This window comes from Platalea leucorodia, assembly GCF_965183815.1.
Source record: "Platalea leucorodia genome assembly, chromosome: W".
In the NCBI taxonomy this organism is placed as follows: domain Eukaryota; kingdom Metazoa; phylum Chordata; class Aves; order Pelecaniformes; family Threskiornithidae; genus Platalea; species Platalea leucorodia.
The window spans coordinates 35,635,565-35,654,582 of record NC_138859.1 but is presented as its reverse complement, the minus strand read 5'-3'; the positions used below and the strand labels follow the sequence as shown (position 1 = coordinate 35,654,582).

The window sequence follows — 19,018 nt, the reverse complement described above, 5'->3', positions numbered from 1 at the left end:
TGCGCACGGCCCAGGACGCGGCTGAGGGCCAGTGTGTTTTGGGAATTGCGGTTTTGGGTGGACTGCAGTGCTCGCCGGGAACTGTAGTCTAGTGAGGTAATCGCAGCATGACCGACTCGTAGCCTGTTACTGGGTCTCCTCCCTTTGATTCCCCACCTCCCGAACAACTAAGAGGGTGGGGTTTCCGGGGGTGGGTTTTTGTCGGTTCAGAATTCCCCGTATGTGGACATTAGTTTGGAATTTTCCAGAAAGGTTGTAAGTTCTAGATTTTGTGTAGTGCGGTTTGATTCTTTCCTTTGATGAGGGGGTTGGTGTGTCCGTATGTTGGGATTAATTGCTTAGTGTTCTTGTAGGTCTGTTGCCATGGTGAAGGAGACTCTGTATTATGATGTGCTGGGGGTGAAGCCCAGTGCTTCTGCTGAGGAGCTGAAGAAGGCGTACCGTAAGCTGGCCTTAAAATATCACCCTGATAAGAACCCCAACGAGGGTGAGAAGGTTAGTGTTGAGGGAGCGGGATCTGGACCGAAGCTGCTGAGGGACTGGGGGGGGGAGTCGTCCCTGATTTTTGCCTAGGGGCTGACTGAAGCGAGGGACTTGGATGGGGAGATTATAAAGACCCTTCCAGATATTGTTGCTGCTTTTGGAGGGGAGCGGTTTGGTTTGGGGGGGACCCTGCTGCCTGTGGGGAGGGAAGTGTTCTCTTGCCAGGGGCCTGGTTGGAGTGGGGAGGGGTCTAATGGTAAATTGAGGGACCCTGTGGGGGAGGTCGGTAGGAATGAGAGCCCCTGGTGGAGAGAGGGGTTCTGGCTGGACCTGATGGGGGGGGGGGGGGGGGGGGAATGGGCACTTGAGGGAGGATTGTCAGGTTGGGGGCAGGGGGAATGGACTCCTGAGGGAGCTGCTGCTTAAAGATTGGGGTCTGAGGCTTAATGTGCATCTTTCACAGTTCAAACAGATTTCCCAAGCCTATGAGATACTGTCTGACCAGAAGAAGAGAGATCTGTATGATAAAGGTGGCGAGCAGGCTGTCAAAGAGGGTGGCTCCAGTAGTAGTTTTGGGTCACCCATGGACATATTTGACTTGTTCTTTGGAGGTGGTGGGAGGATGCAAAGGGAGAGACGAGGTAATGTTCCTACTTCTGATGCTGCTCTAGACTTAACAGTATGACCATTGTACGTGAGAGAGTGCTGAAGTTTGCCTTGGGTGAATAGTGTGGCTTGCAAGACTGCATCAAGGCTATTAAAATGATCTTATAGCTGTATTCTGGAAACCATATAAAACTGTTGTTAGCCTTTAAAGCCTAAAATGAGTAGGGAAAGGAGTACCTGTGTAATGAGAAGGGTACGCATATTTTATACACTGGTAGTTCAGATCTGTGAGTTGTCTTATGTTAATTTAATACCTAGCTAGACTCTGCATTTGGGAAGCCTTTTTCTAAGGATAAGCCTACCTTTTAATAAAATAGAACAGGAATGGGATGGTAAAGTATCTTACTTGGTAACTAAGGTACTGCAAGTGTACTGTCAAAATCTGAGTTTTTAAATCACTTCTAGCTGAAAGACCTTAGTTAAAAGTAGCAACATATAAATAAAGTGAACAAAGCATTTTTCATTTATGAGATCTCATTGTTCTTCTGTACTGTCCAGTGGAATTGGGTTAAAGCTGCAGTAAAGCTAAAATGCCGATCCAAATTGAAGTTCAGACCAATAGTATCAGCAAAGATGTCAATATTAATTTAAAAACTATGTTTAAGAGTAGTGCTGACTATATCACTTCTTAGTTTATATGCAGTGCTGATAAATGAAAGAAAAGAAGGTCTTATATCAAAATGTCATACAGCAAAACATTTTCAGTAAGCAAGAACTCGTTAGCCTTACCATGGATTTGATTAGAACTTTACTCGGCAAAACCAGTTCCTTATTGTAAAAATCCAATTGCCCAACTGTTTTGGGAAACTTCCAGGGGGAAGGGGGGAGTAGGGGTGGCAGTAGTATTTCATTGGCTGTAGGAACTATCTATCTCCTACTTTCCTGTGGTTATCCAAACATACTTGTCTATTTTCACGCTTTAGACAAAGTTAAAATCTGAAACCTAAATCTCAGTGTATTTTGTTCTTATTATTATTGCTTATACTTTCATGGAGGAGTCTTCTGGCTCCTTCTGAAAAAGATTACTAAGAAAGCAATGAGAATTGTTACATAATTGTAAGATTAAATAGGAAAAAGCTATTGATAACAGCAGTAGATAAATAGGAAGTGTTAAAGCTTTTAAAGGCTTATTCTAATGCAATTTGAACATAGTAACATGGGAAACTTATAATTTTGGATTCAAGCTATCACATTTAAATAAATATACTCTCCCTTCCCTCCCTTTCCCTTATAGGCAAAAATGTTGTTCATCAGTTGTCGATAAGCTTAGAAGATCTGTATAATGGTGCAACAAGAAAGCTGGCTTTGCAGAAGAATGTGATCTGTGACAAATGTGAAGGTAATTTAAACACTAAAACTAGACATTAGTTATTTCTGAAGCTCCAAATGTATTTTGACCTTCTGGTTTCTTCTGGAAATATAACTGTTTGATTTTTCACTCTGTCGTCAGGTCGTGGTGGTAGGAAGGGTGCAATAGAATGCTGTCCTAATTGCAGAGGCACAGGCATGCAAATCAGAATTCACCAGATTGGTCCAGGAATGGTGCAACAGATTCAGTCTGTATGTATGGAGTGTCAGGGGCATGGGGAGCGTATTAGCCCCAAGGACCGGTGCAAGAGCTGCACTGGCAGAAAAATTGTTAGAGAGAAGAAGATTCTAGAAGTTCACATTGACAAAGGTAAGGGTTTTACTAACTTGGAGTATTATATTTAAATAGATTGTCATTGGGGCTGGTGGTTTGTGGGGGTTTTTTAGCACTAAAACAGGACCTTCATGCATGGTGTTGATCACTCGTTATGATGAGTAACAGTTGGATATGCAATTCAGTACAATAGCCTGTTCCTACTCTTTAAAGGTAGACTTGCCTTTAAGCAAGAGTGATTACTTGTGTATTAGTGCCCACTTACTATATACATTACTAAGTGTTAATCCCAAAGCTTGTAATGATGCAAGTAGTAAACTAATCTCCATAAGAGTAGGTTCAGAAGCAAAAATGCTGACCAGTTAATTGGATTGATAAAAAGCAAATACATCACTTAGCTTATTAAGCAAGTTTAACTATTATCTTGACATTTTGGAGACCCTACAGAATCTGATCACTTTTATGGCATTTTACTGTGAAGGGGAGGACCAGGTCTTCTGAAGTGTGAAGACATTGCTAAGCCTATAATGCTTAGAATTTATTTTGTTATGTCACCCTGATGACATTGTGTCCTTTATGTCTGGCAAAACTTAATTCAGAATTTAAATCCCCAGAATGATAAGGGAACGTGAGGCTATTTAGCAACAAACACTTTTCTTCACAGTAGGCTGCTCAAAAGTAGGTGGGAGCGGTCTTTGGAGGAGTTGGAGTTGAAAGATAAAATGCATTGGCAAGCATGTGGCTTACAATAGACTCGTACCTAACAGTAATGAGTAACTGTTTTGCATCTCTACTTAAGCGTGCTTTATGTAATGTCTCATCTTTAAGAGGAGGAATATGACAGTAACACTAAACTTGAAGCTTGGCAAGAGTATATCACTGATATTTTTAACCACTGTTTTAAAAGTTACTGAAAAGAGCAAAATTTTGACTATTGTAGTCATCCTGGTTTTCTACCAGGTAGCATGAGGCTGCTAGAATTAATAGTGCAATAACCCTTCTGTAGGTGAAGTTGCTTTCTTGAGTGACAGTCACGCTCCTAGGAAGAGTGCTTCCTAAACTGAAGGCATTGAGATCTTTTCTCTCAAGTAGTTCTGCTACAGACTTAAGAGACTTATCAGCTTCTTAAAGCAAGCTTTGTGTGCAGTGTTTCTTCTACGCCTCTTCTGTAGTGGTTGTGCATATGACAGAAGCCATCTTGATAATAGTTCCCTCAAGGATTTTTATCTTGGCAGGTGACTAATTTCTACTAGAATGGGATTTCATGCTTATGAAACGTAGCTCAAGTTGGCAGTACTAACATGTTTTGGAAAGATAAGTTGGTAAGATACTTGCTTCAAGCAAAGGTCCTAATGTTGCAATCTCAAGGTTCAGTAATATCCTAAGTACAAGCTAGTGCCTATTAAAATATTTCACATTGTTACATTTGAGAGGAAAGAAAAAAGAAAAAGCTGAAATATGTGGTCTCTGCAATAGGAATGAAGGATGGTCAGAAAATAACATTCCATGGTGAAGGGGACCAAGAGCCAGGACTAAAGCCAGGGGACATAATTATCGTCTTAGATCAAAAAGATCACCCTACGCTTACAAGGTAAACTCCATGAGTCTTTATGCATGCTCCTGAGATGCTTGTCTTCAAGCTTCCTCTGTTACCACTGGCTGTTTTTAGTAACTGGAAATGTTGTCAGATAGGACTATATGTCTAGAGCTCACTTGTGAGTCGGTTTGGGCTGTCAGATATTGACATATTTATAGAAGTACTGGTAGAACTAGTCAAAGCAGTTGGTGCTCTAAACGTACAAGGTTTGTGGTTATATGGTTTATTTTTTGGGTTGTTTGGAGTGAGTTTTTTTCTTTCTCTGAGGGTGGGAGAGGAAGTAAGACAAACCTAAGGGAGTTATGGATACTGGGAATTCACAAACTTCTAAGGACTACCAATGTTGGAAAATAATTGTTTCTTAATAACTGTGAATATCTTTAGCAGTTGTTGTCTTACTAATTCCTTGTTCTTGCCTCCTTCTGTGAAAGTCTTACAATACCAAACTCTGATCTAGCATAGGCAACTGCTTGTTATGTAGTTTCTTTTGCCTTGAAGCCAAGCTTCAGTGCTTGTGCTATTTCTCAGGATCCTGTTTATGGCCGCATTATGGTCAGAAGTGTGCATCCTATATGCATAATATCAAGGTGATCTGCCTCCTATGCGTTTTCCTTGCCTGAATGCATTGGGTAACATGAGGAATGGAGAGGACTGATAATTTGCAGAAGTGAAACTGAACTGGGTAGTGTCAACTATGTTAGTCAAGTACTTCACATATTGCCTAACAATGTTGCTTTGTGTTAAAGTCCATTGTTTCAAGTTACTTTGTGGAATGAGTCTGTCATGTAGTAGCTTCTCTTCTGGAAAAAGCAGCACTTTGGCCACCTCTAGAAGATGAGCAGTAGGTACCAAGTGCAACTAACTGCTGCTCAGAGCATTCATGAGGGGAACAATGGGTTGGTCTCTTAATGTGGGGGCACTTAGTCTAACAGCTCATCCCTTTGTCCCTGTAAGTAGAAATGACAGGTCAAAGGCTCTAGTGTAGCCTGTAGTCAATCCGATCAGCAGTCTTGTATGGTGCTTAACTCCAGAAGCTGGTGCCAAAACTTTGTGCTGAGGCAGGACAGATGGAATACTACTGTTAGCAGCTTCCAGCATTGAGCTCACAGATTAAAGAATAGGAACCTTCATGGCATTTGGCAGGCTAGTGATGAGCAATTTTCTCTACCCAGCTTCCAGTGAAACGAGGTGATGAATCAGTTGTGTCAAAGGGTATGTCTGGTCCATGCATTTATTATGTTACCTGGGACTTGAAGTTCTGACTGTACTGGAGTGTTGATGTCCATCCCCCTGCACTGGCTTTAGCTTTAATGTCCTTAGATGTTCCTTGATATCAGTAGTTTTGTGGGGTTATGCTGAGGTAATGCCGCTTCTGGAGCAGATGGAATGTACCTCCTGTCCCTTCAGGGTCTAAAACTTTCCAGGCAAGTCTCTTTATAGACACCTTTAAATTCATCCTTTTTAACAGGTCCAAGTCCTTTTAATAGGTTTGAGATGCCCTTAAACTAAACGACTCCTGAACATCCCAGCACATGCAGACATCATTTGTGCTGACTTTAATGTAATTTCTTTAATTTTCAGTTCTGACTTAACTAGATGCATCCTGGTTTCATCTAGAAGCTCCTTTCAGAGTGACTCAGAGTTGCTTTCTAAACTTCCTTACCACCAGACCTTCAGAGGGAGTGTAGGAGACTCTGAAGGAGGCAAATGAGGCATAGGAGAGATGATTCCCTTACAGACTTCTTTCAATCCTGTCTTAAAACCTAGCTGGTTGTTACTAGATATATTTTGTTGTTTAGTTGGTAGTAGGTGTTGCAGTTACTACCTTATGACAATTTCAAGCCTCTGGCTTTACACTGCTCATAAAGCTAAGTCCTATTTTGTTCTTGTGATTCCATTTGGAAGGCTCTTTGAGGATGCTGATACCTAAATATATTCAAGTTAAATATCAAGCTTAACTTCTTGCAACTAACTTGTACCTGCCTGTGTACATCAATGTATACAATAAACGTATACAACTGTCTTCCTTAATATTTATACTACAGTATCTATAAGCAATTGCATTCACCCCATTTTGCAAATCAAGCTCTTCTAGTGTTGAGGAGGGAGTTTCACTTGAGTTGTCATCTAATGTAGCTGAATAGAAATGTATGAGACTTGGAATTTTGCTACCATCTTGTTCAGTGGCACAAATACTTTCCTATTTCTGCTGGAAATAATTTTTGTGACTGGAACACTTGACCTAGTAATTTCATTGCTACCTTTACACTTAATCATCTCCAGCTGAGCTTGCTGCATATATTAAGGTTTTAGTCTTCATGTGACCTAGAATTTTGTATTGATAAATCCCCAGTTGGACATCAGCCTTCAAGGCCAACTGGTTAACTAACTTCTTGCTCCATATCTTTGTTTACTGTAGTCCAGATGAGAATACTGTCCCACAGCTATCTTAATTTAAAAATCATTGCAAAGTATTTAGCATCTAAGGTACATATGGACATGAAATGAAATACAGGAAATTCCACTTAAAAAGAAACTTTTTTTTACTTGGGAGTGGTGGCGTCAAACACTAGAATGGATTGCCCAGAAAATCTGTGGGGTTTCCATCCTTATAGTTATTCAAAACCCGACTGGACGTGGCCCTGACCAACCTGCTCTAGTTGACCCTGCTTTGAGCAGGGGGGTTGGACTAGAGACCTCCAAAGGGTCCCTTCCAACCTCACCTATTCCATGATTCTTTGATAGTTTATCCAGCTGCATTTAAAAGGCCCCCTTACTTACAACACAGGATTGAGTGTTCTTAAGTGTTCAGGCTGTCCCCTTCTCCATGTTAAAATTTCTCTTTTTAAACTGGTTAGTGAAGTCAAGAGTTGTTTCTGACGTCTCTTGAAATAAAAGTTTAGTTCTGAGCTCCCTGTGTTTTGTTTTCAGTCTCACTAAAATTACTGTATCTACTTCATCTACAGTAACCTTCAGGTTATTATTTTTAATAGCAGAAATTATTAACTCTTTGTTTGGCTGAATTGTTTCAAATTAAGATTTCTTTAAGGAGAAATGCTCAAGCTTTCACACTTGCAGTGGTGTTTACTGCAGACTAGGGAGATCCAGGTGATCCGTTGAATTCCTAAAATGGCATTGAATGAAATTCTTCAGCAAAGGGTTTTTGAATATACTAAACCACTGAGGAGTGGAAGGGAATATTACATGGATAAATGACTGGATAAGAAGTAGGAAACCAGGTAAGAATATAATTCCGTCTGATAAAGAAACGTGATGGGACCCCGAATGAGTCCTAAAAAGAGCTGCACTGGGGAACCTTTAATTTCATTTAAACTCTGAGGTGGTGACTTGTTGATGATACAGAACTTTTTACAGGGTAAGGAAGATGGAAGTTGGTTAGAGTTGCAGAATGATTGCATGATATAATGCAACAAACATGACAATTTAAGTTGAATGTTAAATGTAAAATGAAGTGCATAAACTTAAATACTTGCACAATAGTGGGATCTCAGCAGTACCAAAATGTTGGTTGTAACAGATCTATGAATAGATCATCTCAATGCTAAGAAGCAAGTAAAATGTTAGGAATTCCGGGGGGGGGGACATGGGACGACGACAACAAAACCAATTGCTGTATATATAAAATCTGTGGTGTGACTGCACCTTGAATACTGCATGTAATGCAGATTTTACATTGTAAAGTGTGGTGGGTTGACCCCAGCCAGCAGCCAAGCACCCACAGAGTTGCTTGCTTACTCCCCCCCCCCCCCCCCCCCCCCGCATCCTGAGGGAGAGAATAGGAAGAGCAAAAGCAAGAAAACTTGTGGTTCAAGATAAAGACAGTTTAATAGGTGAAAGTAAGTCACAAATCTAAAATGCAGCACCGCATGGGCTGCTATGAAGAAAGTTATCTCCATCCCAGCCAAACCCAGTACACAAAGATACAGTAGAACTGGAGAATCTTAAAGAAGGGTAATGAGGAAAAGATAGAATAGCTTCTGTGTGGAGAGTGATATTTTTTTTTGTTTGTTTTAAGTAGATCCTTCCTTGTAGAAAAGAGGGGAGGAAGGAAGAGGGAGAATTTGTGTAGGACCAACTGTTGTCTGTCTCTTAGTATCACTTGAGATATTACAGTTACTATTACCAACAGGACAAGAGGCAGTGGGCACAAACTTAAGCACAGGAGGTTCTGTCTGAATGTAAGGAAACACTTTTTCACTGTGAGGGTGATCAAGCATTGGAACAGGTTGCCCAGAGAGGTCATGGAATCTCCCTCCTTGGAGATATTCAAAAGCTGTCTGGACATGGTCCTGGGCAGCCTGCTCCAGGTGACTCTGCTTGAGCAGAGGAGCTGGACCAGGTGACCTCCAGAGGTTCCTTCCAACCTCAACCGTTCTGTGGTTCTGTGAGGTTCAGAACTGGAAGTGACGCTTTGTATGTGGTTATGGAAATCTTTGGCATAAGATGCTGTCAATGGTTGATAGCCATCAATAGATTTCATGAAAGGGAGGGAAAAAATAAAACTACACTTCCAGGTTAAAGTCCTTGAGATGTCCTGATAAGGGCTGGAAGCTGAGTGTATTCTGGGGCAGTGTTGTGTGCTTGCCTTGCTCTTGTACTCTTCCCTAGGCATCTGCCCTTTAAGTGAGGATATTTAAATTAGTCAAAGATCAGCTTTACCAGATTAGGGCAGCAGCCTGATCTCAGGGAAGTTGGTCTCCCCTAATGATGTAACTAAGTAGAAGGAAGAAGAAGGTACAAAATCATATTAGATCCCTAGTGTTGCCCACAACATCTGAAAGCCAGAAATTATGTTGGAGAAGAATAAAACAGATAGATTGATTAAAAAAGTGTTGCTGCGTCTTGTTTCTTTAGATGATTGTGCTAATATATGACAGTATTGTGCAAATTTTTGTCCAATTTGGACAATGCTAAAGAAGGGATTAATTGTCCCAGCAGTAGAAGTTTGGAGGCTGAGACAAACCTTTTCCCAGAAGGGGGAAAGCATAGTGAAATGAAACTGAATGCTGTTGAGTGTGATATGGTTCGGTGGGGTTAGCTTTTGAATAACTGTCCTTGAGTAGTAAATGGCTCTTATCACAGGTATTATCCCTGAAGTAGTTGGTTTAGTTAATAGTTAATGATGTTCTCTATTTTACTGGTCAGGCTTCTTAGTATTAAGATTCCAACTTTATTGTCTTTACCAAATTTAATACCTGAGTTAGGCATGGTCCTTCTCACTCTTCCTATTCCCACACCCCTGACTATTGTTGCTTGGTTCTACCATAGGCAAGGGGAAGACCTTGTTATGTGCATGGATATACAGCTGGTTGAAGCACTGTGTGGCTTTCAAAAACCTATCACAACACTGGATAATAGAACTATAATCATTACTTCTCATCCTGGTAAGTGTTGGTTTGCTTTGTGCTAAAAAAATCTGTACATCCAGCAAATGTAAGCTGAAAAGCAAGCAATTAGCATAGGGGAGCAGAAAGGATTGATCCTTAAAATACTACTTCTTCCTCACCCCACCCCCCACCCCCAAGTCTTTACAGCAGAGAGCTTTAAACAAATAAAAGTTTTCCTTAGTGGGCAACAGTAACTACATGTTTCTTCGTATGACACAGTAACAAACTTTACTTCATGGATGTGCTGATATCCTGAGGATACTCAAGGTCTCTGAAGATAAATTTTTCAGACTTGGAACTCATGGAATACTTGACATTCATAGGTATGCTCCCTTTGAGAAGCATACAAAATGGTAGAATATAGCATAGATGTGTACCTGTTCTCCTACACAAAAGCTATGGGGCAGTAGGTCCCTATTAGACTACAGGATATCAGTATAGTTGTTGAAACACAGCTTACAAGGCTGCACAAATGCATACTGAAAGGAATTGAAACTAAAATTGCTTGTTTTGCCTGCCTGGATTTTTTTTTCTTATTTTTTTATTTACTTAAGGCCAGACTGTCAAACATGGGGATATTAAATGTGTGCTGAATGAAGGCATGCCAGTATATTGTAGGCCATATGAAAAAGGACGTCTAATCATAGAGTTCAAGGTAAGCGAATCAGCTTCCATGACACAGCTTAACACTGAACATGCAAAACTTCAACCTTAAGTAATAACTCAAGCAAGAAGAGACGCTAATCAAGTGTCTTGTTTAGTGCGTTTCTTGCAGTGTGGTCAGATAACCTAATGCAATGCACAAGGCTATAGACAGAAGGTATCCAATTCTTTCTTGTACTGGTTTTGGCTGGGATAGAGTTAATTTTCTTCATAGCAGCCTGTATGGGGCTATGTTTTGGATTTGTGCTGAAAACAGTGTTGATAATACAGGGATGTTTTCGTTATTGCTGAGCAGTGCTTACACAGAGTCAAGGCCTTTTTTGCTTCTCTCACTGCCCCACCAGCAAGTAGGGTGGGGGTGCCCGAGAACTTGGGAGGGGACACGGCCAGGACAGCTGACCCCAACTGACAAAAGGGATATTCCATACTATATGATGTCATGCTCAGCAATAAAAGCTGGGGGGGAGAAGGAGGAAGGGGGGGACGTTCGGAGTTATGGCGTTTGTCTTCCCAAGTAACCATTATGCGTGCTGAGGCCCTGCTTTCCTGGAAATGGCTACATGCCTGCCTGCCGATGGGAAATCGTGAACAAATTCCTTATTTTGCTTTGCTTGCGCACGCAGTTTTTGCTTTACTTATTAAACTATCCTTATCTCAACCCACAAGTTCTTTCACTTTTAATCTTCCGATTCTCTCTCCCATCCCTCTGAGTGTGGGGGAGTGAGTTAGTGGCTGTGTGGTGCTTAGCTGCTGGCCGGGGTTAAATCGCGACATTTCTAAATAGCTCTTTACTGAAAATATACTAAGTACTGAAATAACTTGTTTGGATATCCTGTGAATTTTCATGTTTGACATGTTTTTTGGCCTCCAACGTGTCTTAGGAAGAACTGAAATATAACTGACCTTGTATTGGAGCAAGGGGATCAGCTAGTCAATTGTAATTGCTGAAGAGTTTCATTAGTACTGATGGGAGGGGAATCAGGGTAAGCTCTAACTGCTATGTCCCCCTACTCTGGCTTTAGCTGAGGATATCTTTTAGCCCTTTCAACATGGCAGTCTGGGGCAGAAAAAAGACTGAACTAGCCAAGACAGTGAAGTTGCCAAATATAGTAGAAATGCACTTTTGGCAGCTGTGAAAGACTGGCAAGTGACCTAATTATTTCCTTAGCAATGGGTTTTCAAGTCTTCTGTAATTATAAAGCTGATGCTGGCAGATAATTGATCTGTAGTAAGTGAGATAGAGGCCAGTTAAAGCCAAATTCAGTAAGTGCAGCTCTTTATTTCAGGTGAACTTCCCAGGTAGTGGCTTCTTCTCCTCAGATAAGTTGTATTTGCTGGAAAAACTGCTACCTGCAAGGCAGGAAGTAGAAGAAACTGAGGAAATGGAACAAGTGGATTTAATGGACTTTGATCCAGCTCAAGACAGAAGACATTGCTATAATGGAGAAGCCTATGAAGATGATGAGCATCACCCTGGAGGTGGTGTTGAATGTCAGACTTCTTAAAAGGGACAGTTAATAACCACTGTGATGCCACTTTTATATGTGTCAGTAGACAAGTGAAGGACTACAGGTAATTCACCCTCACTTCCTGATATATTTTTTTGTTGTTGCTGTTAAATTCAGCTATAGTTCATTCTAAAAGCATAAATAAATTAAGGTGGTAATGTGAAAACTGACTTTGCAATTTGGATAAAGCTCCAGGATGCAAGTGCAGATCAAGTTGATCACAAACACTGTCTGTCAGACAAGCAGTCTGGAATAGTTTTCTTGACTAAATCTGCAATTCTTTTATCTGTGTTCAGGTGCCTGGTCTGTAGTGTTCTTGATGCTCTGTAGAGCTGCAGTTTACTGAAGGATGCACAAGTACTTCTAATATAATAGAATATTATCAAGATATATCTACAGTTTTTGGATTTGCACTGCTGTTTGTCAAATCAGAACTTGCTCTATAATGCAAATGTGTAATATGTGAACCTGACACAAATTTGTTTAATTTTTTTCACGTCCATTAAACTTGTGTGATTTACCAGTTTATTTAAGAATTAATGGTTTCTTGGTCTGCCAGCATTAGTCCTGATGGAGTGAGCTAGTCGTAAAACTTTTTGTTTCTAACCAGCTGCTACTTAAATATTGTTCTGTGCTATGCTGTGTATAGCCAATGTAGGTTGTTCATGACTAAAATACAGAATCTGTGTTGACCTACTGCCATGTGAAGCTTGACTTCCACCTTCATTATTGAAATCATGTAATCTATAGTGATGTGTTAAGTAAAGCAGTAGCAGATGTGGTCATAGGAATAGGTGAGCCTGCAGAGGAGAAAAGCAGAGAGGTATTATTTTAACTTGGTTCTGTCTGAATGTTCTAATCATTGTAGATGAAAAATTTCAATGTAATTCTAACATTTTTCAATGTTGCTTTTCTTAGACCAGTTTTCAGTTTAAGAAAACTCAGTTCTAGACTGCTAATCCTAGTACAAATATGCTATTTTATAGACCATGCTGAGAAGACTGGTCCAGTCTTAACCTCAAGCACAGTAGTTTAGTCCTGGTCTACCATCGGTCCTGGGAAGCAGTGTCTGCTTTCCTGTTATAATGCTTCCCTCCCCTTTGAGAATCCCTGAAAATTGGGAAAAATGGATTAGTCAAGAAAGGAGCTCTTGGAGCAGGCTCCTTGGGCTAGTTCTTCCCATAAGTGTTACGGCCTTTATTTTATGAAGGCAACTATTTACATGATCCTTGTCTCAAGTGGAATTATTATTTTGGGTTCTTACAGATTAGAGGTCAAAATATAAATGAGTTCAAAAGAACTCTGCATATTCCACCTGGTCAGAATGAAATTTTGCAAGCCAAATTCCTTTTCCAAATTACCATTGATGAGTTTATAGTCAGCTACGCCCATGTGACTGATAGGAGCATTTGCCTTATCAGTGGGACAATTCTCTTCAGGCAGGGGAAGGAATAGAATGCAATTTCTAGCTCTTGGACTTGCTACATTGAAAATCTTGTTTATGGCTAAAGAGGAAGCACAACTTTTATTTTCATATATTTATATATATTGTTTTTATATATGTTTAATATATAACATATTTTCATTTAAATTATGTGAATGCAATAACATTTTTAGTATCATGGAAATCTTAACAGTCTAATTGAACCATTATCATTAGTCTAGATCTAATTATTACTGGGAAAAAAACAGAGAATAATAATGCAGCTAGAGTACTTATATAGGAAAAAGTTGTAATAATAGAATTAAGTGCAACACACACACACATACACACAGTTTCTACACCTCTTCTTGGTGTTATGCTTACCCTTTCACTGCTTCTCTGAGCCCTGAGGTCAGATGCTGGTGTTGCTGGTGGGAGGGGGATGTTACAGCGAGTTGTCAGCAGCTGGAGTCCTTTGCCAGGAGAAATATGATGTTCATGTTGATGGTTTCTTCTTCCTCCCTCTAGTATCCCCTCATGGTCACTTTTATACATTTGCTAACATGTTTTTATACCCTACTCCTTCTTCATTGCTCTGCAGCTCCAGGTTACATCTAAAATTACTATATATCTTGACACTTATATATGTTAGATATTATTTCTTTGTTCTCTTTGTTACCCCTGAAGCTAGTTTTGTCCAGCTCCAGGTCTGCAGGTTTTTTAAGTGACCATGGGTGAGTTGTTTATAGCTGTGGGATCTCCAGTGCCAGCATGTGCCCCGTGTTTTATCATCCCATGCGTGTATACCTCTACAACCGTATCCTCTGTCTCCACTTCTTGGAGGCCTCTGCTGTCATACTAGGCCTATATTTCTCTACATCATTGTGTTAGTTGTAAATATCTCATTCTATCCAGAACAACTGCTTCTTATTGCTATCTATATAAAACTATGGTTGTATCACACAAAGATAAAACAACTTGGTCATAGACACGTGGTCAATTAGAGAAATGGCTGTCACAGCTAAACTAAGTAAAAAAAAGCTGCAGCCAGGTCAAGAAAATTTCAGACAGAGGAGGCCTGACACACCTGTCCTGAGGCCTTGCAAACTCAGTATAAAGCTTATGGCCTGTTACTAGCAATTGCAATACTGTATTACAGGGCTACATGGTTACAGACTTAAGCTAAAAATGCTTTGGAAAAGTGCCTCAACCCAGATATGCAAACTCATTTTAGTAAATGCCATAAATGTGAAAACTTAGTACCTAGCCTGTGCCCATACTGCTATGTGAGTCATACTCAAGTCAGGAGATAAGGTGTTAATCCTACTGCCCTAATGACTTGTGTCAACAGTGCTAACTTTGCTACTTGCAGCTTGGAAAAAGCATTGACCCCATAGGTTGCCTGGACACACCAAGAGCCTTGTAATCTACGAGGGCTGCTTGGACAACTTGAGCTGTCTACCAGCAACAGCTGCTGCTGCAGAAACAGCTACATCCTCTACCCTCAGTATGTCAGGAGGGGGAAGGCTATGAATTGGTCTACTGGAGGCCTAAGGACTTCAGCCAATCCTGATACTGAGAAATTAATGAGACATGGGTCTGCATCAGAGTGTGAGAGCCATATTTAAGAGCATCACCTTTTGTCCTAGGCCTCCAAAACCCCCTTTAATGTCTGAACTGTGATCTGCTCGTAATTAAGTGACAGCAACCTGGTGATCAGCCACCTCGCCTCCTAATGACAAAACAGTGACCCCAATGATGGCACAGTCAGGCCACTAACTGTGACATCTGTGCATGTCACCACATCTTCCAATGGAAGTGGAACCAATAGGAATTTGTTACTAGTGGGATGCTATTGTTACTAGTCACAAGAAGCTAGTGACACATTTCTACTGCTTTCTGTTTCATGATGTCCCTGAACTTCAGTAAAGGTTTTCTTTCTGACCTCATGAGGACTTAATCTACTTTAGAAGCTGTTTGTAAAGGAGTTGTTCTGTAAGCAATTAGATTTCTGTGCAAGTCATCCCTCAGTTTCTAATAGGATGTAGAGAAATTGGCTGATGGCTTGGTTTGGGGTTTTTTGTGTGTGTGTGTTTGTTTTTCTCCTTTGCAGGTAGTAAGATGGTTATGGTGTCAGAGCAGGATTGTACTTGATAACAATGGGCACATACGTGCTACTTAGGTAGGGGTATTTCCCTAGGAACATAAAAAAGCAAGTTAAGCCCATTCTTGCACAACTGTACAGAAACCTGAGATTGTATATTTTTTGCTGCAGGGGACTATAGTTCTTGCACATTCATTTTGCGCGTGTAGATAGATAGGCTGTTGACACACAAGCCAGGCTGAAATTCATTAGTTCCTACTGCAGAAGTAGGAGGATTAAATCACTATGTAATATGCTGGAACTGACAAACAAGACTTTAATTAAATGGTACCCCTCACGCACATTTCCTGTGCCTGTAGATAGGACACAGCTAGCTATTTTCAGTACAGCCAATTCATGAATAAAGTAATTCACATGGGCCAACAGTGTACAATACCTTTTAAATGTTAATTAAAGCACTAAATTGAGCCGCCTTCAGCTCTTACAGGTAAAACTGCGTGGTATATGGAAGACTTGCTGTCCTGGTTTCAGCTGGGATAGAGTTAATTTTCGTCTTGGTAGCCGGTATGGGGCTGTGTTTTGGGTTTAGGATGAGAACAATGTCGATGATACACCGATGCTTTGGTTCTTGCTAAGTAGTGCTAAGCTGTCTCTGAATAGGTGCTAAGTGGCGCTCACACTGGTCAAGGACTTTTCAGCTTCCCCTGCTCTGCCGGGTGCACAAGAAGCTGGGAGGGGGCACAGCCGGGGGGAGGGCTGACCCAGACTGGCCCAAGGGCTATTCCATACCATATGACATCATGCTCAGTATATAAGCTGGGGGAAGAAGAAGGAAGGGGGGACATTGGGTATGATGGTGTTTGTCTTCCCAAGTAACCGTTACGCGTGATGGAGCCCTGCTTTCCTGGGGATGGCTGAACACCTGCCTGCCGATGGGAAGTAGTGAATGAATTCCTTGTTTTGCTTTGTTTGCGTGCACGGTTTTTGCTTTGCCTGTTTAACTGTTCTAATTTATTTTACTTCAATTATTAAACTGTTCTTATCTCAACCCACGAGTTTTCTCCCTTTTGCCCTTCTGATTCTCTCCCCCATCCCACTGGTGGGGAGTGAGTGAGCGGCTGCGTGGTGCTTAGTTGCTGGCTGGGGTTAAACCACGACACTTGCCAGGGGTAAAACTTCTTCCTAGATTATATAAGAAATTTAGTAACATTTTCCAAAATAGTATTGTAATTGTGTTGAATGCCAACAATTTTACAACTTACAACTGTAGCTAAGAAGATAAAGATTTTTATGGTATTATGGTAAATGTTAGTACTGTTCAGGAATGTTATAGGCAGCCACCACCTCCAGGAGCTCTAGGGCCTGGGGATTCCTCCTGTCTAGATGCTGGAGCCCAGCCTGGGGGCCTGGGGTCTCTGCCCAGACTGAGGGACGTGGCTGCCGCTTTCCTATTTGCAGGTTCAACCAGTAGTGAAGCTGAGCACGTACCCCAGAGACACACACATCCAGACACTGACATGGCTGGCTACAAAGACTGCCAGAGACAAGTCACTGCCTTCAACAGCACCTACATATAGGACTCACATAAACCACATAACACAGACAGCCAACTCCCCTTCTTCTTTGGCTGGCAGAAACAGGTCACTAGTGAAGGCACACACATGACACTTTCTAGATTCACAAGCACACACATGTTTGTGGATCCCCAGAGTACTGGCAAGGCCTCTCTGTTCATCTGATATCCCTGCCTGTATCCCAGGCCCTCTTACCTGTCCCACGGGTCCCCTACTTGCTGGCTATTCCAGCCTGAAGTTTGCTAGCAAATACACATGCACACCCTAATGCACACCTGGTTTGGGGAAGATAGAGACACTTTGACCCCACAGCAGCCAGCACCAGGCAAACAGACTGTGACCCACAGTCCCACTGCAGCCACTGGTGCTGAGCCCCTCACTTGTCTCACACCAGTCCTCCCAGTAGCTGTTTTTTGGGACACGCACTGTTCCCGCCCCAGTGGCTGGTGGCAGAGACACTCACCTGCTCAGGTAGCTGGCACTGAGACCCTACTTGCTCCAGTAGCTGACACCACAGGCCTGGGGTGACTACACCCCTGGTTTGACTGCAGTAGCTGGCACCCAGTCCACTCGCACCAGTCTCCCCAATAGCTGGCAACCAGTCCTTGCAGCACACACACACATGGGACAGACTGAGATTACACAGGAAGATAGTTAAGAAAGGATTTAATAAGAAGATAGGACAGACTGGTGATTGGGCACAGGGCTCATCCAGAAAAGCATACTGACTGGTCCCTTTTACACCCTTTTCTGTCTACCCCTGCTTTTTTCCTCCCCAATTCCCTTCCCCTGCACATTCCCTCATCAGTTGGCATAGTCCCACTGGCCCCCTCCAACATCCTGGACCCTCAGGTTTGCATCCTTATCAGTTGCAAAGTCCTGGTTTGCCTGCTGTTTCTTGATAACCCATCCACTAGTGCCACTAATCAGGTTTGTTTCTGGTTATTGTCTTCGTTAAGGCTAATTGGTCAGGTTTTATGTCTCTGCGTGTTTGTCTCCCTCCCTTTCCTTATCCTCCCAAATTGGCAAGGTCCTTAGTCAGATAACCTTACTGAAAAAATAAACATTCTCACAATCCACCTATCCTTGCTGATTTGTGGGACTGAACAGGTTTGTTCTTATCAGGCTCTCCTTTATCATTTGTTGTTCACGTTTGTATCTCTGTATGTTTTTGTTTATCACCTCCCTTGACCTGCTGGCCATGCTTCTTTTTACGCGGCCCAGGATACGATTGGCTTTCTGGGCTTCAAGCGCACACTGCTGGCTCATGTCCAATTTCTTGTCCACCAATATCCCCAAGTCCTTCTCTACAGGCCAAAGTTGGCTTTTCCCTGCTCAAAGGAAAGGGAACCGTGGGCACATGCCACGTGCCACCCTGTGGTTCTATCTATCTGCGTGACCATGGGGAGGACATGAGGAAGTGGGACGGTGTACCTGCCTCGGACCTGGAAGCCGGTGTATGGGAATTGTGGGAAAAAACAGCAGCTAATAAGGGTCCATCCAAGAAGATTGCTGCTCCGGTTGCTGTCGAGCAATTCCCCAGACACAGTAGATGGGCTGAGGACACCTCTTCTCCTTCTGATACTGATCCAATGGACGTATGTCCACGTGGGTTCGAACCCCATGCCTGGTACCATGAAAGGACCATGCCGGTCAGTAGTGGGATCACACCTGTGAAAAGTCATTTCAGTGTAGCCTGGGCAACACATAGAGAGGCTTGGGCTCCTTTCATGGTGAAAAGACTTCCGGTTTGCAATTACAGGAGTCAGATAATGAGTGTTCTGATCAGGAATAGGGGGGCCCTGCCTCCAGCCAGGTGAAGGGAAGGGACAATTGGCTTTACTGGACTGTATGGATTTGATGGCCTGGCACATCAGACCCACAGGAGTATAAGGTTTTGGTAGACCCCAGTGCACAGTACACCCTAATGCCATCAGGGTACAGGGGGCG

General features: G+C 42.0%; 1 protein-coding gene across 1 annotated transcript; it reads left to right on the top strand.

Annotated features, from left to right (window-relative positions):
• Positions 1 to 363: 363 nt before the first annotated feature.
• LOC309601998 (dnaJ homolog subfamily A member 1-like) lies at positions 364 to 12,058 on the top strand (the record flags this gene model as incomplete). The annotated part of the gene is made up of 8 exons (XM_082335270.1): positions 364 to 495; positions 947 to 1,124; positions 2,384 to 2,488; positions 2,600 to 2,827; positions 4,268 to 4,382; positions 9,678 to 9,793; positions 10,351 to 10,451; positions 11,746 to 12,058. The coding sequence occupies 8 exons, from the start codon at positions 364 to 366 to the stop codon at positions 11,962 to 11,964; spliced, it is 1,194 nt and encodes a 397-aa protein (XP_082191396.1). The 3' UTR covers positions 11,965 to 12,058.
• Between the last annotated feature and the right edge of the window lie 6,960 nt (positions 12,059 to 19,018).